General features: G+C 47.5%; 1 protein-coding gene and 1 non-coding gene across 12 annotated transcripts; both read right to left on the bottom strand.

Annotated features, from left to right (window-relative positions):
• Positions 1 to 1,730: 1,730 nt before the first annotated feature.
• On the bottom strand, positions 1,731 to 25,454 carry AMMECR1L (AMMECR1 like). 11 transcript variants are annotated; one of them, XR_011387332.1, is made up of 9 exons: positions 25,314 to 25,451; positions 23,830 to 23,942; positions 12,375 to 12,819; positions 9,958 to 10,068; positions 9,530 to 9,644; positions 8,503 to 8,593; positions 7,108 to 7,246; positions 6,862 to 6,958; positions 1,731 to 5,210 (listed from the first exon to the last, which is right to left on the bottom strand). XR_011387332.1 is itself a non-coding variant. In XM_070071044.1 (9 exons), the coding sequence occupies exons 3-8, from the start codon at positions 12,779 to 12,781 to the stop codon at positions 5,944 to 5,946; spliced, it is 849 nt and encodes a 282-aa protein (XP_069927145.1). In that variant the 5' UTR covers positions 12,782 to 12,819; positions 23,830 to 23,942; positions 25,314 to 25,451; the 3' UTR covers positions 1,731 to 5,210; positions 5,918 to 5,943. The 11 variants fall into 11 exon arrangements, 9 of the variants coding, with proteins under 9 accessions (XP_069927145.1, XP_002712281.1, XP_051705614.1 ...); XM_070071044.1 differs by lacking the exon at positions 7,108 to 7,246 and adding an exon at positions 5,918 to 5,971; XR_007920703.2 differs by lacking the exons at positions 23,830 to 23,942; positions 25,314 to 25,451 and adding an exon at positions 13,230 to 23,728.
• LOC127491931 (small nucleolar RNA ACA64) lies at positions 20,449 to 20,574 on the bottom strand. Its single transcript, XR_007920855.1, has one exon. It is a non-coding gene; the product is annotated as a small nucleolar RNA ACA64 (small nucleolar RNA).

The raw sequence follows: 25,454 nt of genomic DNA, 5'->3' as shown, positions 1-25,454 counted from the left end.
TCTTGCAAGACCTACAGACTTCAGCTTCCAAGACTGGTGAAAATGATCTTTCACTCTGTGGGAGAGTTCCTGGAAAAACAGAAAATGAACATAGATTATCTGGAATACCACCTTGCCTTTCTGGAGAAATTAGAAGCCTGCTGAGGCATCAGCTCAGTGTAGTGGGTCCTAAGCCGTGATAGCTTCCACTTGCCCGAAGACGGCTTTCTTTCCAGTCCTCATTGTTGTGAGTGCAAATACATCTGCTTTGTATTAAAAAAAAAAAAAAAAAAAAAAAGAAAGAAAATGTATACACAGAGAATGATTTTTAAATGTTGTCTAACAAATTGAAAATAATTTTCCCCCCACACTGCACTGGTCATTCTTTTCTAAATGATGGAAACTAGATTTGAAACTGTCTCGGGGCCACCGTTGTGCTGTAATGGGTTAAGCCGCTGCCTGTAACATAGGCATCCTTTTTGAAAATTTTTTATATTTTAATTTTTTTAAAGATTTATTTAAGAGAGAGAAGAGTCTTCCATCCGTTGAATCACTCCCCAATTGGCCACAACGGCCAGAGCTGCACCAATCTGAAGCCAGCAGCCAGCAGCCAGCAGCCAGCAGCCAGGAGCCAGGAGCTTCTTCTGGGTCTCCCATGTGGGTGCAGGGGCCCAAGGACTTAGGCCATCTTCTCCTGCTTTCCCAGGCCATAGCAGAGAGCTGGAGTGGAAGTGGAGCAGCTGGGTCTCGAACTGGCACCCGTATGGGATGCCAGCACTGCAAGCAGTGGCTTTACCCACTATGCCACAGCGCCCCCCCCCCCTTAAGATTTTATTTATTTCAAAGGCAGAGTTACAGAGGCAGAGAGAGGTCTTCCTTTTGCTGTTTCACTCTCAAGGTGGTTGCAATGGCTGGAGCTGCACCAGTCGGAAGCCAGGAGCCAGGAGCAGCTGGGACTCAAACTGGCGCCCACATGGGATGCTGGCACTGCAGCATCCCATGCACATAACCTTTCTGGGTCATCCAGAAATAATAAGCTTTCCAGGCTACCCTTGACCTCACTAGCCTGCCCCCCAGTCTTTGCTTGAGTTAATCACCATCACCAAAAGATACCACAAGAGGAGGGGGTTGGTGTTTCCGCTCCAGAGATTTGAGTTTGGGCAAGGTCAAGTTTCATTTGAAAACCCAATGAAAAACCTTTCTGCAAAACCCCAAACTTTAAAGGGTCCATGAATGACAGCTCAACCAATTTGGCTCTAAAACCAGTGGTGGGGCCAGTGCTGTGCTGTAGGCTAAGCCTCCATCCTATACAGGTGCTAGTTTGAGTCCCAGCTGCTCCTCTTCCCATCCAACTCTCTGCTTATGACCTGGGAAATCAGTGGAAGATGGCCCAAGTGCTTGGGCCCCTGCACCCACACGGGAGACCTGGAAGAAGCTCCTGGCTTAGTTTCAGCCCAGCTCTGGTCGATGTAGCAATTTGGGGAGTGAACCTTTCTGCCTGTCTCTCCCTCTTCCTGTCTGTAACTACTTGTCAAATAACAACTTAAAAAACCAACTGCCCTTCCCTCTGTACACACAACACACATACACACACAGAGAAAAGTCCACAAGTGCTGATCATGGGGATTGACAAGAACTACACAAAACATGTAGGCTGAATGAATACTATGTGAGGCTGCCTTAAACAAATATCAAGGTTTCCTATAACTCAAAGTCACATGGCTACAAAGAAACAGGCAGGACAAATAATGTTTACCCATTATGATTTATTCTCTACAATACTTCGTTAAAGAGTTCAATGATTTGCACTCAGAAGTTAAATAGCCAAGAGGCAACCAAGTGTAATACAAAGAATTGGTCTGAAGTCTTTGCACTGAAGGCCAGTCTCTTGCTTCAGGGAAGTAAGAAAACAAACAACAAAAAGAACACATAGCTCCCTAGGCTCCAGAAGTCTCGATAGAAAATAACACCAACACTTAGTGAAGTTGTAGATGTTAACACATCATGGAAAACAGATCTTGTGCAAAGTACTGAAATTAACACCCAGGACTTCTTCTGTATAGATGATTTTTATTATAAACAACAAAATATATGTAATGTCTCAACTATGAACCTTCCACGTGGAAAGGGTCTCTAACATGAGTTGTTTTAATATTATGAAGCGAAAAAGTTTTAAGAACCGCACAGTGGAAACAATCCAACACCGACAAACTCTAGGGATCAAAGACATTCTCTTGTAGTTAATGTAAAACAAGGACAATTCATAATTACAGGGAGAGAATGTCCTAGCTGTGGGTATGATGAGACGAGCCAACTTTCCAGACCAAAAGGCACTCACAGCTAGGGGTGAGACCGACTCCAAAGCAAGCCAGCAGAGGTGTGCCGGCTCCTCGACAACAGTGGTTACCTACTGTTTGGCCTGAGCAGCCCAGGGATGAAGGAAAACACTCAGCAGGAAACACTTTGTTCTCCCTAACCCTGCCACCCTCATCGCTGCTTTGGTCACGTGTGTGGCAGGCAGTTCAGTCCCAGTTAGGAGCTGTCACTTTCCTATGCAAAGCTGCCACATGGGTGATCCAGACGTGGTCTTTTCCTGAGAGCCATCTGCCACACGTTCTCGTGAGATGAGCATGACCGTGCACTTCCAGACTGCTTCCTGACTGGGCCCTGTTCAGGGAGGACCCTGACCGTACCCGTTCCTCACGGGGCCAGATAGTTTGGCTGGGCCACCTCCTGAGTGCCTTGCCGAGGCAGGAGGCCTTCCAGTGTTTCCACTGCTGGACTTGTGTGGGAGCATGAGGGAATGTGCAGGGAGTAAGGCTTCTTCACGCCAAAGCCACTGAGCCCACTGCAGTGTGGTGCTGGGCTTCACCAGCCCGATTCTTGTGCACTGATTTTTTTTCCCCATTTCTTGGGTTTTAAAATTTTCTGTTCATTTTCTTAAATGGCAAGGTATCCTACCCTACCCTTAATAAAATTAAAAAAAAATATTATACACTGGGAAAGACAAAATAGGGCAACAATTCTACAAGAAAAGAGGCTTGAGGAGCATGGCACTGTAAATGCTTGCATGACCAGTCTCACTGAGCGTGCTCAGGGGGGGAAGTTTAGCACCATTTTTTTTGCTTTTTTTAATCTTTAGAAATTAAACACAACTTTTAACACAGAACGCTTGAACAGTAATGAGTGTAGCCCTATGTATCAATACTGTTGTACAAATTGGAGGTGGGTGGCTTGGTCCAGAGCTGACCACCCTGACATCAACCATGGCACCTAAGAGTAACTGTTGTCACATCTGTTCATAACAAGACATTTGTTCTCAGCAGCAGGAAATCAGGAAATGACCCCTTCACCTTCGTTTACAGTGCAAGGGAAATGTGGCAGGCTGCGGGAGCCCAGCACAGCAATGGCCTGGGCACCCTCATGTCACCCACATTCCAGGGCCTCAAGCGGACCTCTCCACCCTCACCCACTGCTTCCCAGGAAGCCAGCAGCAACACCTAGGACAGCACACGCGTCCTTCCTCAGACTGTGCCTTGCTCGCTCCCCCAGTCCTGGTAGAAGAAAATGCAAAAGATCTCTCAACTTGAATTCATCTGCCCATTTCAGAAAGCCACACTGTTGCCACATAAACTTCACAAAATAAATTAAATCATAACTTGTGCTCACTGGGTTGACACCCAACCTACTCTAAGAGTTCTCTAAGCATGGTGCTGAAAACTAGTGTGTCACCATTCTTAGGATCCTTTATTCCAACTGGCCACCTGTTCCTGTGATCATCACATTAGCAGTGCCTCTGTGCCAGTATTTTCCAAGCATTGCCCAAGGTCCCTAGTTCTATGAACTCTGCCACCAGTGAGTGAAGTGTAGGTAAAAGGGAGGAGAAACTTGCTGACAGCTATTTGGAAATCAGCAACAATGAGAAAGGGAAACATGTCACAGGAAGTTTGAATGACCCAGAGTGAAATGAGCTATCTGGAAATCTGCCCTGGTGGGGTAAAGATCCCCAGCACGTCAGGCCAGACAGATTCACCTTCAACTACACGGCTCTGTTCTGAAGCCCCGTCAAGGACAAGATCAACAGTCTTCCCACTTCTACAGGCAAACTGGAAGAGGAACTCCCCTGCTTCAAGGTCCCTCAGGATATATGTCTGAAAAGGAGACTGCCAATTCTCGCCTACAACAATGGGTCTTCCTAAACCCAACCCAGCCACTTATCTGCACATCTACGCTTTTGAGAACCCAGATCCAGCTATAGGCACTGCTACCAGTGAAGGAGTGAGGTAGCCGGGTGGTGAGGAAGAGGCCTCTCCTTTCACACCCGCACGCAGTGATGACACCAGGACCTCCTGTGGGCATCTCCGTTCCATTCCTCAGCAGGCTACACAACGCTCTGTTCAACACCGGGAGACTCAATGCAGGAAGAGTGCCAGAAAGTCCAACTGAGAGTGGGATGAGAATTAAAACCTTCACGGCTTATTAAGCAATGAGATCTGCAACGCCATCCAAAGGGCTTCCGATCTTCATGTGGGTCTCTGTCCAGGAGCCTCTGAGGACTCATGGTGCCCACGTTCAACCCTAACATGGCGTCCACTTATGAAGCATGGAGGTTGTGAACAACTCTTGGTACGCAATAAACTGGAAGTTTAAAAAAAGGAATTTAAAACAACCTAAAAATGTTTCTTGTTGGTCTCCGTTGCCCAGACTGCCAAGGGGAATACACCTACTTGATCTGGGGAGGCTGCAGGGGCGTGTGTGGGGTAAGCCTTCTTGGATCATCAACTCCAGCTTCCAGCACATGGCCAACACATGTGGCAAATCACAAGCCAAGGGTCTTCCGCACCCCCACAGTAATTCTCACTAGTCACGGAGGAGCCCCAATCCAACGGAACCCCATATTGAGGAAAGGCTGAGATAAGGCTTGGGCCCCTCAAGTTCTGTTTCATTCAGTGTAACCCCACCCCCTCTGTCAGCGGGAGGCAGACTTGGCAACGGAAGCTAGCATCATAAAATGGTGCAGTAATAGAAGTAACTGGACCAGGAAGAGGAGGCATCTGCTCCAATGATGTCATAGCCATTGGTGGCCACAGGGGGGTGGGACTGGTCATGCAGCCGTGTGTCAGGAGTAATGATTGTAGAGGGGCGGGGCATGAAGAGTGCCATTCTGGAAACAGTGCTGTCGAGACGCAATATACTCCGCATAACTGATTGTCACCTTCTCACTTCGGTACCTGTACAAGGCAAACAGGAAAGGGTATTATTAGGACCCAAACACTTCTTTTTGCAAAGTCACTCATTAGAGAAAACCAAAAGCTTATTCCACATTTGAAAGAATAAAATGGAAGACCAAGAGCAATCTTACTTACAGAAAATGAAAGACGGCACAAGAAAACAATGTTGTTATTACACATGAACAAGATGAAAAAGCACAATCACGATTCACCCTGAGAATGTGTTTCAGCACAGCCCACCTTCAACCTCTACATATGCTCATCATAAGCAGCCTGGAAGCAATCTGCTATTGGGGTCTGGATGAAGAATGTCAAGGTCAAATTAAATGGGTGGCAGATTGGAAGATGGCTGCACCAAAACCCAGTGTAAACTGTGTATCTACTTTCAGGTTAAAAGGAGATAAATTTGACAGAAATGCAACCTCAATTTGCAAAAGAGCAACAAACAAGTTATTATAACTAAAAGGGGCACAGATACCTAATTCTGGGTCAAATTCTGATGAAATCAGGTTAAAGGATCCTTGGGGCTATATAGGACAGGTCTCAATCCCCAGATGAATATGCCATATCACAGGGTCATCAGAACAGATTCCATAGCACTTTGGCTTTGCTCTGGAAAGAGCCATGAGTCAGGATGCGAAGCATGGGGTGTTACAAACCTATGGAGCCTACTACAGACCACAGGAGCTGGGTGTGACAATCCTTACCCAGAGCCATCTCTTTCCCACTGTAATCACTCCTCCACTGCAAGGTGATTATTCCTGAATTTTGACAGGGAAATGGCTGTTCAAATAAATTGTAATAATAATAATAATGATAATGCTTTGTATTTGAAGCATTTTTTGTTGCTGTTTTTAAAATTTTTGGAATCCAAAGCATTTCAAAAACACTGGGTTATCTTCCAAACAGATCTGTGAGGCTAGTATATGATAATTCAGCATTTTATAGAGGAGGGGCCCAACAGAAGCCTGCAGGAGCTAACCTGAGTTTCCAATTTTAATAGGGATGGGAAGAGAACTGACATCTACTGATCATCTACAATGTTGCCTGGCCCTGGGCTAGAGTCTCCACATCACCTTACCACATCCTAAACCAACCCTGAGGTATTATCATTCACATCTTACCGACAGCAAACAGGCCCAGGTCACACAGTGAGCAAGTGGTTGAGCTGGGATTCAGACCCCAAGTTCATGTGCCTTCTGTGATACTAGGCAGCCTCCCCATGAAGTACTGTCCACAAACAGGGGCGTTATTATTTTTGGTAGAAAGTATTTTCTCTCTCTCGCCTATAGCCCTTGCCACCTGACTGCACAGGTAGTCAGGGCATGTGCCTCAACTGACCCTGAACTTGTACACAGGGAGCCTTCTTTCCTAACTCCAGTCTTCCCCCTCAGCCTCTCAGAGAGGTCTGGCAAAGATACCCATGACCTGCTCAGCAGGCCTCACCCCTGCCCCAACTCTGCCACCAGACTGGCTGTGGACGCTGGTCCATCTGTCTTTGCTGCCCCTGCCTCCTCAGAGCTTAAGCCTCATCTGTACTTCTGTGCTATAGGACCATTAGCAGAGATATTTCCTTTCCTTTCCCTCCAGAATATTCTCCATCCAACCCCAGCTAAATTAAAATGGCAAAGACATCAAGGTAGCAACTTACCTGGTAAGTTTGATCGTTTTTCTGAATTCACTGGTGATGGGAGCCTTAAAGCCACCTTTCCTGAGCAAGGAGTCTATTGTCTGGATCTGATCCCAGTCTGAGAAGAGAAGCCACACTGAGGTCAGCACACAATCACATAAGAGTAGCACATGCTTTCATGTGGCCAGTGCAGGAAGAGGAATGGGATTCAAAAAGCAGCAGAGTCTGCTAGGGGCAGAGGAAGCCCTAGGCACTAACCCCACGTACCTGGAGCCCCATCTGCCTCACTGACAGTCCAGTGGAGACTCTGAGACATGAGGTGGCAGCCGGACACATGCCGTAATGGCTGTCCCCAGGCTCCCTGCTCCTGCATCCTTCCTGTCAGATGTTATCCCCGTATAATTCTCTAGGAACAAACATAGTCCCAACTTAGACTGGCCTGGTGATCTAATGCCGGTACCCAGGGCTGCTCTGTGGGAAGAGAGGAATTCAAATTTTGTAGCTCATATTCCTTTGTGTGGTTTTCCTTCAGTCTGGTAATTTCTAGGAGTCCTGTTTTCTATGACAGAGAACTGAGAGCAGGAAGGAAGCTTCTCCTTTAGGAAGGACAAGAGAGTTGTTTACACATATGAGAGGGAACTTGCCACAAAGTTGAACTAAAAGTTAATGCGCGTTTCCACAGTTTTTGAAGCAGTCCCTTTCTGGCTGTGTTGTTCTTACCCGTAATTTTAACAGTGTAAAACCAAACGTATCAAACAAACAAAAACCCAAGTTACTGTACTAGATACAGAAATTTTTCATTTTTCCAACCAATTTTAAATGGCAAAAGTATTTTCGTTATTTACCCATTTCACCGTTAAAAAGCTTACGGTATGTCTTCCTGTGAGTGTGTTAGCTTTAGGGCCCCAAAGGGCCACCTGAGTGGATTCCTTTTCATGCCACATCCACACTTTTGAAAAGGTCTAAACACAACCACAAGAGAACAAGGCAATGGCTTTCCACATAACGAGTTCATCGATATACTTAACTGGGTATTTTTCGCTATTCCAGGTTCACACCCAAGAAATATTGTGTTTCACATATTATTTTCAAAAACAGACTAATTCCAAGAAAGAAAGAAAACTAGGTTACATATCAAAGAATGCACAAGCAACATTTAAAGGTGTTTCTCTAGATAGTCTTTGAAAGAGAAAATCTGCCCAATCTATTTGCTACCCTTAAATTCCCCATTAAGAACTCAGTAACCACAGAGTTCTATGAAATCAGTAGGTTTTGCCCTCTGCCAAGTATATTTAGTCATTTCATCATCAGAATGGCAACGTCCATTTATAATGAACTTTATACTACCTCAGGCTGATTGCTGGTGTTTTGCCACAATTATCATGGAGTACAAGGGGCCAAGAAATAAAACTATTCAGTGAAAGGAAGTATTTGAAAAAAGCAGGCAAGTAAGGGACATTTTACCCTTTTTCTTTTCCCAGCTTGTAGATCTTTTTGGAAGCTTACCCCTGGTTCTACAGGAATATGGTAGGCTTTAGTTAAGAAGACACTCATTCCTGGTCATAGTTGGGATGAAAGATGAAACACGTCATTCTCCTGCCCTTATTACTGGGCACCACTGTGACTCGCACTGTTGGTTAAAATCTCATGTGCCTGACTCACCTTGTTCCTTAGCAACCTCAGGCAAGTATGTGGCTGTACGTTTGACGCCTTTTTCATTGATGAATTCAATTCGAATCCCATGGACCCCTACCTATAGAAAAATACAACCAAGTACACGGTATTTACTGACTCTGATGGAACTTCAGTCACCCACATACACTTGTGAATCGACACTGTCCCCTAACCAGTCTGGACCCAGGTCTGCAAACAGCAGAGCCTCCTGCTTTTTGTGACTCTCTCAGGCAGGAACCAAACAAAGTTCAGCTTTAGGGAAAGCTCAATCTCTCTGAGAATGTTAAGGTTGTAGAAATAAGTTCTCCAAAGGGTTCACGCAGGGCCAGCATTGTGGCATAGAGAGTTAAACCACCACCTTGCCAGTATTCTATATATGCGCGCCAGTTCAAGTCCTGGCTTTTCCACTTCTGATCCAGCTCCCTGATAATATGCCTGGGAAAGCAATGGAGGATGGCCCAAGTACTTGGGCCCCTGCCACCCATGTGGAGACCCAGATGAAGCTCCTGATTTTGGTCATTTGGGCAGTGAACCAGGGGAAAGAAGATCTCTCTTTCTCCATCTCTCCCTCTCTCTGTAACTCTACCTTCCAAATAAATAAATAAACCTTAAATAAAGAGAGCTCACCCAATAAAACCCATCTCATTCAATGAACATGCCACAAGATTTTTATCTGGGTTCATGACTCTTCTTATTGGAATCCTCATGAAAAACTTCACTGACACTCTCACCAAGAGGGACCTCAAATATTTTCTTCATCCCATTTCTTATCAGATGGGGGAGAAGGATTACAGAACACGGTGCATCAGGAAGAAACAGAAGAAAGCCTTTACATTTCTGTCTCTTCCTCCTTCTACAGCAGCCCTTTCTGTCACCCGTGTTGCCCACAATGGATTCCAAACTCAGCTTTCACATTCTCATACCCTCTCTCTCAATGAAGGAGATACATTACCATGTACTAACCCGAACCCAAATGCAACGAGAGATGCAGAGTTCCAAATGCGGCTGTTCTCACCTCCCAGTCCAGGTAATCACTGGCATCCTCAAAGTTAGTAAGGAGGGAGACAGAGCAGAAAAGTTTAGGCAGCTCCTCTCGGGTCAGGGGGGGAAATCGGCTGTCCTTAAGTGCACTGGAGGGGGACAGAAAACATAAGTGAGGCTGCTCTGGAGCTAGGAGCCAAGACCACGTGCCACAGAGCCCACAGATTACTGAATCCTGGGACATGTGAAGAACAGCTATCATCCATCAACATTAACATGTTAACAACAACCCCGTGTTATTAACTGTCTACGCTTGGACTGGCAGGTGACTCATTCTAGATCACAGTCCTTGCATTTCCTGATTACCAAGAAGAGAACACTCAAAACATATCACTTAGATGACACAGGTGCTTGTCTGAATCTAGTAAACTAGCCACAGTTCTTAATGTCTGGCATTATTACCTGGTTAACGTGTATTCCCTGAGTCCTGAGTGAAGATTCATGGCTGAGAAGGTTCCAATGCAGCCACGAAGCCGCTTGTCCCGCCCTGTCTTCCATGTCACAAAGAGTGGACTAAAAAAAGCAGAACAAAAAACATTCTCCAGCCCTAAATTATTCACGGATAGGAACACAACCTTTTGGCTTTGGTCATTTCCTTCACTGCTCAAAAGGACACTTTTCTGAATTTCTGTCTATCTGAAGGCCCTACTCAGTCTTCCTGGCTAGAAAGAGAGAGGAGACTTCTACAAGACGACATGGAGAAAGGCTCTCAGTGCCGGCTTTCCCGGGTTCTGTGCTGACGGCTTTAATTCTCTTTCACGCTGCATTTATGTACTATTTGCCTCTTCCTCTGCCTAGGGCTCAACTTGGTCTTCTAATTCTCCATGTCTTCTTTACCTTGCTTATATGGACAGCCATGGTTCCTAGCTCCATCTTTCATGGAGACATACCTACCTGCATACCCACACTATTCCCATAATTACATCTGCTCCTGGCAACTACAAATATTTCCTGATTATAAGTTTTCAGAAAAGAAAAACAAGTGTCTTCTCAAGAAAGCTTCTCTTTAGCAGCTGCCACTTCCATTTCTAGGCCAAAGTCATGCTTCATTAAGCTACGTCAGATGGACAGTGAGAGCCGTTCTAGAAAGAGCAGCCAGGGCTATCCCCTCTTCCTGAGATCCCACATCCCACCACACCCCTGAAGTTATCTACTTCTTTGTTCATTGTTACAAAGACTCCCAGGAGATCTCCCACCGACCCACATTTTCCTTCCAAATAGAGAACCCCAGCACCAGCCAGGTATTGTCCTAAAACCTACTCAAAAACCTCTTCATGATGGAAATACAAAGTCCTAAACATAGCAGTCCAGACCTAAAGGCCAAGGCCACCACCACCTAGCTCTCTAAACATAGATTGCTTTCTCGCATGGAACATCTCAGTCTTACACAGGCTGAATCACTAGCTGGAGGGTTCAGAGTTTTCTGACAGGGTATCACACAGCAATATTTCTTTAAAAGGGCAGCACATTTTTCTCCATTTCTTCTTCCATGACACAAACAGGAGTAACTTCCCCTCTATCACTAATTGGTTTCAGTGTGTGATATGCCAACTCAACAAATCCTTTTCTTATCTGCCCCTGTCTGCACACCCTTCACATGGCACCAACAGCTGAGGAATGAGCTTTAGATCAATAAATGCTCCAAAGGCATCCCCTAAAAATGAACATCATGAAGCAGCCATGCACTTCAAAGTGAGCTCAGAGCTGCTTCCAATTCAGAGGAAGAAGAAAATGAGCTTCTTCACTTTATGCTTCACATACATTGAAGGCATGGATACCTTTGGAGGGCTTGGGACAAAAAGCAGAGTCTCGATTTAAAAATAGTGGCACAGAGGTCAGCATTACGCATAGTGGATGAGACCACTGTCTGTGATGCTGGCATCCAGAACTGAGGCACCAGCTGGAGTCCCGGCTGCTTTGCTTCCGATCCTGCACCCTGCTAATGTGCCTAGGAGAGCAGTAGAGGACAATCCAAGTGCCTGGACCCTTGCTACTTATGTGGGAGACCCGAATGGAGTTCCAGGCTTCTGGTTTCAGCCTGGCCCAGCTCCGGCCATTGTAGGCATTTGCAGAGTGAACCAGCAGACGGAAGATCTCTGTCACTCTGCCTTTCAAACAAATAAATCGTAAAATAAAAATAAAAGGAACTGGCACTGTGAAGTACCATGTAAAGCCATTGCCTGCGACATCGGCATCCCATAAGGGCGCTGGTTTGAGTCCCAGCTGCTCCTCCCCACTAATGTTCCTGGGAAAGCAATGGAACATGGCCCAAGTTCTTGGGCCCCTGCCACCCATGTGGGAGACCGGAAGAGGCTCCTGGCTCTAGATTAGCCCAGCTCTGGCCACTGCAGCCATTTGGGGAGTGAAACAGTGGATGGTAGATCTCTCTGCCTCTCTCTCCCCCCTTTTCTCTCTACATCTCTTTCAAATAAGTAACTTTTAAAAAATAAGTGTTCCCAATGAATGACAGCTCCTAGTTTCTAGCCCAGCCCTCAGACACCAATTCACTTGTACTGTTCCCAGATGGTGTGATGTCCCCAAATCTAGACATTCGATGACCTACCCACTGCTGTGTGAATCAACAGAAGAGAACATCAACAGCAAATCTACATCCCCCTCATCCAAACATAACCTCGACCCCTACCATTACTTATCCACTCAATGTTCTTAACACCATCTGGACATTTCTCATCATTCTCTTCCCATCATCCTTTGCTCAAAGGACATTAAACCTTTATAAGCAGCTGGCCCTCCAAAAGAATGGCCCCCTAAATACGCTACCACACCCTCGATGCTGTCCCCAGCACCGGCTTACTCACTAGGGGTCATTGGTGAATCTAGGGAGTCGAGGCTGTGGGAAGCCATAGAGGTGACAGTAGAGTACATCAAAGCAGTAGCAGCACATCTCTGCAGTCACCACCAGATTCTTCGTGGTGTTGGCAGTTCCATTGGGCCGGGGGAGAGGGCTCAGGGCTCCCGATGCGGGATTCATTCGTGTGATGGGAGAATTTCCAGGCCCCAGAGTTAAGTCCGACACATTCTCCCGTCCACTGCTGCTGTCCACATGCTGGTGGTTTTGAAGAGGTCCTGAACTAGAGCCGGGGACAGTTGTGGACTGGGTCCCGTGACTGTGCGTTCCACTTCCAGAGAGTTTGGGCTTCTTGACCCCACAACAGCCAGCTGCCAACTTGGGCTCGAGTGGAGGGACACAACGTCTTTTTCCCATCCTGATGTGATGCTCGAGGTCTGGAATGCTGCAGAACCCTAAGCAAAAAGGGCACAGGTAAGCGTACATTTGAGTTGTTAGTGAAAAGGCGAGAACAAAAGCATCAAAAGAATCTGTGTGGACAAGGTAGGAGTCATCAATGCTCTTTCCCAGTCCATCTTCCAGGTCCCACAGTCAGAAAGAACCCACCCTAGGAAGGCCACAAGAGACACTAAGTTCCAGACCAGAGATCCTCCCCGACGTTTCCTCTGGGAAATGACTTTGTACTTTCCAGAAAGCATATGGCCACCACGGATGGAGGAAAGCAACAAACAGCTCTCTTCGCCCAGCACTCCTCAGGGAAGAAGCAAGGGGTAGGCGACAGCCAGTGTGAAGCCAAGTAGGGACATTTCAAACTGACTGGAAGACTGCCCTCGACCTGTCACACACCGCCTGGTGCTTTCTCTACCTTTTGTCGAGGCTCCAAATTGAGCCATCCTGTTTTTAAAGAACTCCAGAGGAACTTTCAGGCTTTTCCTTGTCAGCCACATCCTTTCAGCATTCTCTTCTGCACTACCTTATGTCTAGCTATACGCTCTATAGGCCTGGGCTGGAGAGAAGACAGACGAAAGGCAGCTAGTGCCCACTCTGAAAGGGGCACATCTCCTAACTCAAGGCTCCCCTGTCTTCACAGCTTCCCCTCCCCAGCCCCTCACTCATTTCCTTGGTTCCCCTCTAAACTCAATTCTGATCTCTACACATTTCTCTATCCTCTCAAGACCCCATTTACAGAAACTGCAACCTAGTAGAAACACTGATTCAGACAAATGACTCCAGCTTCACAGTCCTTTTGTGAGGTAGCCATTTCTGCCCTGTCATAGCCAGGCAGCCAGACACAAAGCCACCCAGCTTAGCAAAATGTAGCCCCAGCACCCGAGCTGTTGATGTGAAGGGCAGAAAGGGATGTTTTTATACTGTTTTTCTTTTCTCAAGATATTTATTTAGTTTTTAAAATTTATTTGAAACGTAAGAGTCAGAGAGGTGGCAACACATAGAGAAGTCTTCTATCTGCTGGTTCACTCCCCAGAGGGCCACAACGGCCAGAGCTGGGCCAGGCCAAAGCCAGGAGCTTCCTCTGGGTCTCCCACACAGGTTCAAGGACTCAAAGACCTGGACCATCTTCTGCTGCCTTTCCAGATCCATTAGCAGGGAGCTGGATGGGAGGTGGAGCAGCTGGGACTCAAACCAGCTACACCACAACTCTAACTCATGATGCCACAACGCCGACCCGGTTTTTAAGCCAAAGGTAAAAATGTAAATCTATAAATTACCAAAGTGCTGTGTGTATTTTCTGAAGAATCAGCCTTCAATAGAATCAGGAAAAGAGATCCTAGTTATTTCAAAGTAGATAGTACCAGTTTATAAATCCTGCTGACTTGAGAAAATTACACAGATTTTTTTCCTTCAAGTAATTATATATTTATGTTGCTATTTAGGCCAAACATTTATTTTAAATTTTAAATAAATTCCCCCGTGATTTGGATATGGAACATATAATTATCTTTTTAGGCACTGCTCCACAATACAGTATTTTGGTTGTAAATCTTGTAACTTTTATTAAAAAAAACAAAGATTTATTTATTTATTTCAAAGGCAGACTGACAGAGAGGGAAATACACAGAGATAGAGAGATCTCTCATCTGCTGATTCACTCCCCAAATGGCTGCAGCAGCCAGGGCCGGGCCAGGCCAAAACCAAGAGCCTGGAATTCCATCTGGGTCTCCCACAGGGGTGGGACAGGCTCAAGTACTTGGAACATCTTCCATTGCCTTCCCAGGAACATTGGCAGTGAACTAGACCACAAGTGGAACAGCCAGAACTTGTGCTGACACTCCGATATGGGATGTTGGCATTGCAAGCAGCAGTTAAACCTGCTATGCCACAATTCTACAACATGTTATATCAAATTGATATTTACACACCTCATTTGTAATGCCATTATTTCTACATCAACAACTTGTTACTTTATGTTGAGCGAAATATAAACATTTTTAAAAATAAGGATGGGTGTTCGTTCTGTTTTTAAAGATTTAGTCATTTATTTGAGAGAGTTAGAGAGAGAGGGAGAGACAGAGATCTTCCATCCTCTGGTACACTACCATAAATGGCTGCAATGGTCTGGGCTGGGCCAGGCTGAAGCCAGGAGCTTCATCTGGATCTTTGACTGCTTTCTCAGACCACTAGTAGGGAGCCGGACTGGAAGCAGAGCAACTGGGACATGAAACAGCTGGCATCACATGTGGCAACTTTACTCACTCACATCACCACAGTGGCCCAGGGTGGCTATTTGGCACAGCTATTAAATTGTTGCTTGTCCCATATGTGAGTGCCTGGCTCCACTTCTGGCCCTTTTGCTGCTGCTGCTTCTTCTTTTTTTTTTTTTTTTTTTTTTTTTTTTTTTTTTTTGACAGGCAGAGTGGACAGTGAGACAGACAGACAGAGAGAAAGGTCTTCCTTTGCCGTTGGTTCACCCTCCAATGGCCACCGCGGCCGGCACACCGCGCTGATCCGAAGGCAGGAGCCAGGTACTTATCCTGGTCTCCCATGGGATGCAGGGCCCAAGGACTTGGGCCATCCTCCACTGCACTCCCTGGCCACAGCAGAGAGCTGGCCTAGAAGAGGGGCAACTGGGACAGAATCTGGCGCCCCGACTGGGACTAGAACCCGGTGTGCTGGCGCCACAAGGCAGAGGATTAGCCTAGTGAGCCGCGTCGCCAGCTACCAAAATAAATCTTAAAAGAGGAGCCAAATGTCTTGGTTAAAAATGCTGCTTCAGGCAAGTACTGTGGCGCAGTGGGTTAAAGCCCTAGCCTGCAGCACTGGCATCCCATATGGGTGCTGGCTTGGGTCCCACCTGCTCAACTTCCAATCCCTGGGAAGGCAGTAGAGGATGGTCCAAGTGCTTGGGTCCCTGTATCCCCGTGGGAGACCCAGAAGAAACTCCTGGCTCCTGGGTTTAGATCGGCCCAGCTCTGGCTATTGCGGCCACTTGGGGAGTAAATCAGTGGATGGATGACCTCTCTGTCTCTACCTCTCTCTGTAACTCTCTTTCAAAATAAATAATATAACATAAAAAAAAAAAATGCTGCCTCTACAACAGCTCAAGTCCCAGCTGCTCCATTTCAGATCCAGCTCCCTGCTAAGGTGCCTGGGAAAGCAGTGGAGGATGGCCTGGAAAGCAGTGGAGGATGGCCCAAGTGCTTAGGCACCTGCACCCACATGGGACATCTGGTAGAAGCAGCTCCTGGCTTCCGATCAGCCCGGCTCTGGCCATTAAGACCATTTGGAGCATGTATCAGCGATAGAAGATCTCTTCTCTCTGTTTTCCCCTCTCTCTCTGTTTATTTATTTGACTTTCAAATAAATAAATCTTTAAAAAAAAAATGCTGCCTCTAGCTCCAGGTGGCCTGGGTTCAAATTTTAGTTCCTACAGCTTAACCTCTCTCTGACTCAAGCTTCCCAAAACAAGAATAACAACAGTACTTGCCTCCTGGGAGAACTCAGAGGATTAAATGAGTTTACTACATGTAAAGAGCTTAGCACAGTGTCTGGCATATGGTTAAACATCACTACATTTAGCTGCTTTTACTATCTGGGGTCTTGTTCCACTGCTCACACCAACTCCCAGAGGAACAAGACTTGGCTGCGCACTGCAGGCTGAGGGCAGTGTTTGCCCAGAAGAGGTACTTTTCAAACAGGATTTCACTGAATTCTCTATAAACCTCTCAGCAAGGCAGACAGTGCTACCATCCTTTTTAACAGAAGGAACCTCAAGAGTAATCAGCATGAGAACTTGCCCAGAGCCACATGGCCATCAAGTGGCAGAGAGAGAACCTGGACCACAATCCATCTACCAGACTCCACAAGACCTGGGTCCTCTCACCAAACCACAAGGATGACACCTGCTAGTCAGGTCCATTGGATTCAGTCCCTTTCCTAAGGGAATAATAAACAGGCAAATTTCATTCTAGGGCATTCTAAAATAACAAAATAGTTTATAGAATTTTTACCACCAAAAATTGGACCAAGAAAAAGAATATCAAAAACAAGTCAGGGCCGGCGCCTTGGCTCACTAGGCTAATCCTCCGCCTTGCGGCGCCGGCACACCGGGTTCTAGTCCCGGTCGGGGCGCCGGATTCTGTCCCGGTTGCCCCTCTTCCAGGCCAGCTCTCTGCTGTGGCCCGGGAGTGCAGTGGAGGATGGCCCAAGTGCTTGGGCCCTATACCCCATGGGAGACCAGGATAAGTACCTGGCTCCTGCCATCGGATCAGCGCGGTGCGCCGGCCGCAGCACGCCAACCGCGGTGACCATTGGAGGGTGAACCAACGGCAAGGGAAGACCTTTCTCTCTGTCTCTCTCTCTCACTGTCCACTCTGCCTGTCAAAAACAAACAAACAAACAAACAAACAAACAAAAAAAAACAAAAACAAAAACAAGTCAGCCATCCCCTGAAAATTCTAAGACTCCCACATTCCCCTCCACCACGTTACTTGAGTCCAGGACAGGCATTGGAGACCTAAGTTTTCACCTCACTCTAACTCTCTCCAGTGAGCTGGAGTCTTAAAAAGCTCTGCCTTTAGAGCCCAGAATTCAAAGAATTAGAATTAGAATTACAGAGAAGGGCCACAGACAATTTTTCTATTTTCATCACACTATACCACACCTGAAGGAAAACGTAAACGTCCTAAGAATGCGACAACTCAGGGGTTCTTAGCTGAGAAAATCATCAACCTGACATACCAAAAAATGGAAAAATCTTCCATGCTCATGGATTGGAAGAATCAATATCATCAAAATGTCCATTCTCCCAAAAGCAATTTATAGATTCAATGCGATACCAATCAAAACAGCAAAGACATTCTTCTCAGATCTGGAAAAAATGATGCTGAAATGCATATGGAGACACAGGAGACCTCGAATAGCTAAAGCAATCTTATACAACAAAAACAAAGCTGGAGGCATCACAATACCAGATTTCAGGACATACTACAGGGCAGTTGTAATCAAAACAGCATGGTACTGGTACAGAAACAGATGGATAGACCAATGGAACAGAATACAAACACCGGAGATCAATCCAAATATCTACAGCCAACTTATATTTGATCAAGGATCTAAAACCAATTCCTGGAGTAAGGACTGTCTATTCAATAAATGGTGCTGGGAAAACTGGATTTCCATGTGCAGAAGCATGAAGCAAGACCCCTACCTTACACCTTACACAAAAATCCACTCAACATGGATTCAAGATCTAAATCTACGACCCAACACCATCAAATTATTAAAGAACATTGGAGAAACCTTGCAAGATATAGGCACAGGCAAGACTTCTTGGAAAAGACCCCAGAGGCACAGGCAGTCAAAGCAACCTGACAGATGACACCCCAATAACAGAGCAACAGAAGGGATCCTCGGAGCTAGAGGCAAATGCCCTCAAGGCGAAAAGACAGGCTGCACACCACACAGGCACCCATCTGCAGCAGAGCATTTTTTCAGTGGACAGCTAATGCTCACACACAACAAGTCCCAAAACTATGATTCAATATGAATGTCAACTGGTGGCTTTTTAGGCCCAAGCATTTCTCTGGAGCCCACTAAGTGAACAATTCAACTAGTAGTTTCCAATGGCAAAAGTAAGAGATCTTCTATATCAAAATCCTCTGCCTGCAGCGCCGGCATCCTGGGTTCTAGTCCTGGTTGGGGCACCAGTTCTGTCCCGGTTGCTCCTCCTCCAGTCCAGCTCTCTGCTGTGGCCCGGGAGGGCAGTGGAGGATGGCCCAAGTGCTTGGGCCCTGTACCCGCATGGGAGACCAGGAGGAAGCACCTGGCTCCTGGCTTCGGATCGGCGCAGCGCACCTGCCGTAGCAGCCATTTGAGGGGTGAACCAACAGAAGGAAGACCTTTCTCTGTCTCTCTTTCTCTCACTGTCTAACTCTGCCTGTAAAAAAAAAAAAATTAGAAGTCATTCACTTAAAAAATTTATTCCAGGGGGCCAGTATTGTGGCACAGCGAGCAAAGCCACTGCCTGCAATACCAGTATCCCATATGAACACCAGTTCAAGTCCAGCTGCTTTACTTCCAATCCGGCTCCCTGTTAATGCACCTGGAAAAGCAGCAGAAGATGGCCCAAGTCCTTCATGGGAGATCCACAAGAGGCTCCTGACTCCTGGTTTCAGCTTGGCCTAGCCCCTGCCATTGCAGCCACTTGGGGAGGTTGTTTCTTCCTCTCTCTGTGTAACTCTGGCTTTCAAATAAGTATATAAATCTTTAAAAAAAAAATTATTCCAGAGCCAGTGCTGTGGTACCACAGGTTAGATTGCCACTTGCTTTGCTGCCAACCTGAATCAGAGCACCAGTTTGAGTCCTGGCTGCTCTGCTTCTAATCCAGCTCCTTCCTGGTGTCAGTCTGGCTCAGCACTGGCCGTTGCAGCCATTTGCGAGTGAACCAGCAGGTGAAAGACACCTCTCTGTCATTCTGGCTTTCAAACAAATAAAACTTTTTTTTAAAAAACAATTATTCTATCAACTTACATTTATGGAAAATTTCAAACACAAAAAGAACAGAATATAATGAACTGGCACCTAGCTGTAACAATTTCAACACACACTCTTATTTCATCTGTGCTCACTATACAGCTCCTTCTATCCCCTCCCCACCTCCTCCTACTAAATTGCTTTACTTATCTACCAGCAAAAAGCAAATATTAACAGAACTACAGGAAAAGAATGTGAGTAAACCAGGATGCTGGCAGCAAATAACATCAACCACTAATAAATCCATCAACTTTAGGTATGTGACTATTCGACCCTACTCTAACAGAGCAGGCATCTCATTACCTCAGAGCAGCTCCAGACTCCGTTCCCAGGACTGCCCCACATGACCAAAAGTCGCTGGTGCCACGACAGCTTGGCTGGCGGCTTCTCAGAGTATGGCATAACCCCTCAGAATAACAGCATTTCAGAAAACAAACTGAGCATGTGTCTCACCAGCTGAAAGCTCTGTACCACACCAGTTGTCCACACTCTTCCCCCACATCTCCTAAGAACCCCAACCATGGCTGCTGACCATAGTTCAAGTGACCTGAAGTTGGTTCCTCTGCAGTAAGTGGGATCAGAGAGGTAAACCCCACACTATGGAGACCCGTGCAGGCCTTTGGTTTGCAAGGCTAAGCTCCAGGACCCCTGAGGAATGAGAAGTACTCTCCCCTTCCTACTGTTCATCCACTTTAGAACAGTCAATGAGAACAAACCAGCTACAACTGTGTTTCTACCAGAGGGAGACACACTCGGTGCGCTGGGGGAACACCACAACAGCCTAAGGCCTCCCAGCCTTGCAGGCAACAAATAAAGGAGGCCCTCAGGTATGCTGCTCAGTCCTCCCTCTCCCTGTCCTTATGGGACCTGCCCTCCTCGCCAGCAACACACAGCAGTCACAAAGGTCCAGAACAAAGGCCACTCCACGACTGTTCCTCTGCTCTGCCACGCAGCTTACAAGGGCACTCACAAGTTCCAGCAACACGATGGCCTACATACAGTACACGCATCCCACACAAAACCCTGCTGTCACCAAACTCACCTACAGAGCTCCTCAGAACTCTATTTGAGTTTGCCTTTTTTTTTTTTTTTGCACCTGTCGGGGCCTGGTTTTCAACTCCTCACACCCAAGCAGTGGGAGGTAAGTAGAGGCCCCGGTGGCTCTAGGCGTGGAATCTCACCCACAGCCATGGCCAAAGCCAGAATGATTTTCATCCAACATCATCCTCCGCAAACACCGAGATGCACTAGACAGCCAACACAACCAAACCTACTTTGGGTAGAACAGCAGTATGTACCTGGGGTAGCACAGAATTTGCTTTTTTTTTTTATTTTTTTTTTTTAAATAAGCACAACCTATTCCAGCTCTTTGGTTCAGCTGTGAGGTGCTGACTACGAAGTGTTCCAGGCTCTGAGGGTGAATGGATTACAAGTACCTATGCTGATCAAGTCTCTTTGGCCCAAATCAAAGGATGGCTTAATAATTATTCATTGCAGGGGCCGGTATTGTGGTGTAGTGGGCTAAGGCTGCCACCTGTGAAACCAGCATCCCACATGAGCCCTAGTTTGGGTCCTGGCTGCTCCATTTCCAATCCAACTTCCTGCTAATGTGCCTGGGAAATCAGTGGTGGAAGGCCCAAATGCTCAGGCCCCTTTACCCACATGGGAAGACCTAAATGAAGTTCCTGGCTCCTGGCTTAGTCCTGGCCCTGTGCTGGCTGTTGCAGTTATTTGGGGAGTGAAACAGAGGATGGAAGATCTATTTTTCTCTCTCGTTCCCTCTAACTCTTTCAAATAAATAAAAATAAATCTTAAACAAATAAATAAACACACTGTTAAGTGGTCAGCCCTGGACCCGGCCTCAGGTGCCACTTCATGTCCAGTGGCTCAAGGCTTTCCTTAACAGCTCGCTCTGAAGCACTCTTGGGAAGAATTTTTTGTTCTTTCTGAATGGCAGCACTTTAAGAGCTACCACTGGAGTGACAATGGAGGATTTCAGGGATTAAAGGCAGTGAGACAGAGAGGGAATGCACAAGAGACCCAGAGAGAAAGAGTAGATCTTCCATTTGTTGGTTCACTCCCTGAAGCCAGCAATAGCTGGGCTGGGCCAGGCCAAGGCCAGGAGCTGGGACTCCATCTGGTTCTCCCGTGTTGTTGGCAGAGAATAAAGACCATCCTAAGTTGCCTTTCTGGGGGCATTAGTAGGAAGGTGAATCGAAGTTGGGGGAAAGCTGGGACTTGAACTAGCACTTGCATGTGGGATGCCAGTGTTCCCAACTGTGACTTTAACACACTGCATCACAATGTCTGCCTTAATAAGAACCACTTTCGATGCTTATGAACATGGCACCATGGCCAGCACCGAGACAAGAACGTGAAGGCGCCCTGACTGATGTGCCTCACTCAGCATACAGGCCTCCCTCCCTCACTGTGGGGTCCCTTCCCAGGCTACTCAGCCCATTGAAAAGAAGCTGGCATCTCCCCCAGAGCAGCTCCCAGCTTCAGAGGATAGAGCCTAGGCTTTGGGGTTACAGTGTCACTGCTGCTTGCAGCTCAGATCCTAGCTCTGACTCGCCACACACCAGCTACACAGACGGAAGCTAATTCCCACGTCTCTGTGGACTTGTGCTCTTGCTAACACAGAGGGTTACTTGTGAGCACTCAATGAGTAATGAGTGAGACATGAAAAGGACCTGGTAGCTCTCTGGCATATAACCACTATTTATTAAGTGTCTGCTACTAGTAATGCCACTGCTACACTCGACTAATACAAGTTGGTTATAAAAATAACATAGCGTCGAGTTTCGACAATTTCTTGAGAAATAAATGCTCTCATTAATACAGCTCTATTAACAACTACATCGTAGTCTAAAAGAGCAAATTATCAACGTGGGATTAGTATGCCAATGACCTTGCTGTTTTTCCTCTTTGGAGAGCAATGGCTTCTAATAAATCAGCCACTGCTCCTTTTCATTCTGAAATGCCAGAAAACAAAGAAAACTGGGCTGAGATTTGCAGGAGTTCTAGTGTGCTCAGTCCTCACACTTACAGAAATACCAAGAGGAGACTGAGCCTGCTACATGTGCTACTATTGTAGAAGTCTCAACACATATTGAATACTAACTAACGCTACTACTCTGTCAAAGTAGAGTTCAAACAGTAACTGGATTAAAGTATCTCTAGAAAAGTCAGGGGATGGAAAAACAAATTCAGAGAAACCTGCTGAAGACTAACCTCCAAACAGCTTAGTGGAACCTGCAACCATAAGGAGGTAGGAAAGAGCCAAAGGAAAAAGGGGTCTCTGCATCTACTATTATCACTCAGGGTCCAGATATCAGCTCCAACCCAGCCCTCCTCCAACTGCTACAGGCTCTTGTCTCCTTTGTGACACAGGGTTGAAATCCAATTTAATAATTACATATGGGCACTGAAATGGCACCCGAGCTATAATTCTGGCCTACTTAGGGAACTATTCCAGGAAATAGTCATATGAAAAACTCACAACCATTCGGGTAACCATTCCAAATAATCAGTGCTCTATTTCTGAAACCCTGGCACAAACATGCATGTGCATGCACAAAAACACATATTCCCCAAAAGACTTAATGTGTGGACATCTCTGCCAAATGCAGATCTACTCTCACAATTACTTTTCAGATTTATATATCTAAAAAATTCACAGAACTATATACTCTCATGTCAAAGAAAAACACAAACACAAGAATCAAAACTTTTTTTCTTCCCTCCTCCCTTTCTGTGGGATTTCAGCCAAGTGCCAAATCTCTCTGTGCCTTGGTTCTCTCATCTGTACAATGAACACATTTGCCAGCAGCCTTGCTCGCTTGAGGGGCTGGGGAGTTACATGAGAGATAAGACACACTCTTACTATCGTTCTATGGGGGGCACGGGATCAAGGGAGCATAGCAGTGATTTTTTCCCCCCAGAACTTCATTTGAACTCAACACACAGAATCTTCCTTATTTTCAAATCCGTGATGGAGTTTTCAAGAAAATCTCACCATCGTGGATCGAGGGTGAAATGTTCCCAAGGTCTGAGAAGGCTAAAACCACGGGGATGAGAGCCACCAGGACCATGATCAGGAGTTGCACCAAGTGAATTAGCTGAGGAGTTAAGACAGCCTCTTTGGTTGTCTTCAAGGAGTGAGTAACCTGGGAAGGCTGGGCAGCCGACTTCAAGCACCAGAGAATGAAGCTGCACCACAACACCAGCTAGGTCAGGGAAACAAACCTGTCCCTACACACCTACATTACTCCCTGCTTTGGCCATCTGGGGGGTGAACCAGCAGACGGAAGATCTCTGTCTCTCTCTGTAACTCTGCCTTTCTCAAATAAATAAAAATAATTAAAAAAAGAAAAAAGAACAAAGCACCCCTGCATTCTAAAATCCAAACACAGGCCTAAACACCAAAAGCAGCAACAAAACTCTGTTCTCCACGCATCCGAGGTAGTACTCACTGAAAGCACAGAGTATGTATTGCCACAGGAACAGCTACCACACAGGAGGGGAGGAGCTATTTTGTCTCTGGAATGAACTTTCTTCCTTCCGATCCCATTCCTTCTTCCTGTACCTGAGATGGAAATACAGGTGCAAATGAACAAACACAATCTATGGTGCCAAGGCAGGGATGCGATTTCAGAAAAATCGCAATAGAGCAATGCTGGTGGCTACTTTAGTTATCCGCACTTAAAAACAAACAAACAAACAAACAAAAACACATGTGGCAGCCACAGCAGTCCCGCGCCCTGGGGCCATCACCAAGGCAGGACACTGAACGTCATGGGTGTTGTGGAACCTGAACGTGAGACACTCGGCACAGCTCCCCCCACACACACCAATCTGGGCCGAGACTCGCTCTGGGGCCGGGATATACCATTTCCAGGCTCTCCCACTGGTTTCAGAAAACAGACAGACTCCCCAACACTCTGTCAAGAGAGTACTGAGGAATTACTGGACAGCAGACCATGATGCTAAAGCCGGGAAAACGCGGTAAGCGATGGTGAGAGCCATTCATCCTGACTCTCCGTCTTCACCAACTCTCCAGGCCCCGGGAACTACAGGATTAGGCTATTCCCAAAGATGTAAACAGGACTCTCCAGGCCCCACCCACTCTATCCTAGGAGAGGGCAGTGAAAGAGGATAGGCCCACAGGGATAAGGGCGAGGGAGCGGGGCACAGACAGGAGTTCAGATCAGGACAGGGAACGGAGGAGGGCAGGAGAGGGAGGGCACAATCCATAGCCCGGGGAGGAGACGAGGATAAAGCCCCACGAGTGTCAGGTGCAGGGATCGGAGGGGACGGGGGCTCCGGGTGCGGCTGGGAAGACGAGAGGAAGAGAAAGCGCGCGTGTGGAGTTAGGCAAGAGAAGGGCGCCCCGGAGCCGAGGGGGGGAAAAGGCGAGGCCGGAACGGGGGGGGGGGGGGGCACAGCAGGCGGAGGCCAAGGGTGAGAGGTGGGGAGAACAAGGGGGCGCGGGGGGCGTCTGCCGGACCCCAGGGCGACGGGTAGAGCAGCTGCGGCCGAGCCGCGGGGGTGGAATTCCGCCGCCGGCGGGGGAGGGGGCGGCGGGACTCGGGGGTGGGGGCCGCCAGGCGGCGCCGGAGACCACCAAACTTTGCACACACCCGACGCCGTTTCCTGGAGGGAGTGCAGGCGAGGGGCGGGAGCCCGGCCTCGCCGCCCGCTCCCCCCGCCGGCCGTGCCTCCCCGACCCCCCTCGCCCTCCGCCGGGACACGCGGCCGAGGCCCCGCCCGCCGCCTTTCACGGCCGCCGAGGGCCCCTCCCCCACGCCGCCCCGGGACGTCGCCTCGGGACATCGCCCCGGACGCCGCCGAGCCACTCGAGACCCCGCCGCGGCCCGGCGGGCGCGGCGGCGGCCTGAGGGAGGCCCGGCTCGGCGGCGGCCGAGGAGGAGGGCGCGGCGCAGCCCGAGTTTCCCACCTTTTCTCCTGGCCCAGACGCGGCCGGGGCGGACGGGACCTCTCGCGCTCTGCCTCCTCCTCCTCTTGCTTCATGGAGCCATGCGCCTGGGTGGGGGCTCCCGAGAGAAGTGGGCCCGCGAGCGGGCCGGACGCGCGGCGC

The sequence above is a fragment of the Oryctolagus cuniculus genome, chromosome 3, assembly GCF_964237555.1.
Source record: "Oryctolagus cuniculus chromosome 3, mOryCun1.1, whole genome shotgun sequence".
Classification (NCBI taxonomy): domain Eukaryota; kingdom Metazoa; phylum Chordata; class Mammalia; order Lagomorpha; family Leporidae; genus Oryctolagus; species Oryctolagus cuniculus.
The sequence above is the reverse complement of the archived record's forward strand: the minus strand, read 5'-3'. Positions and strand labels throughout refer to the sequence as shown.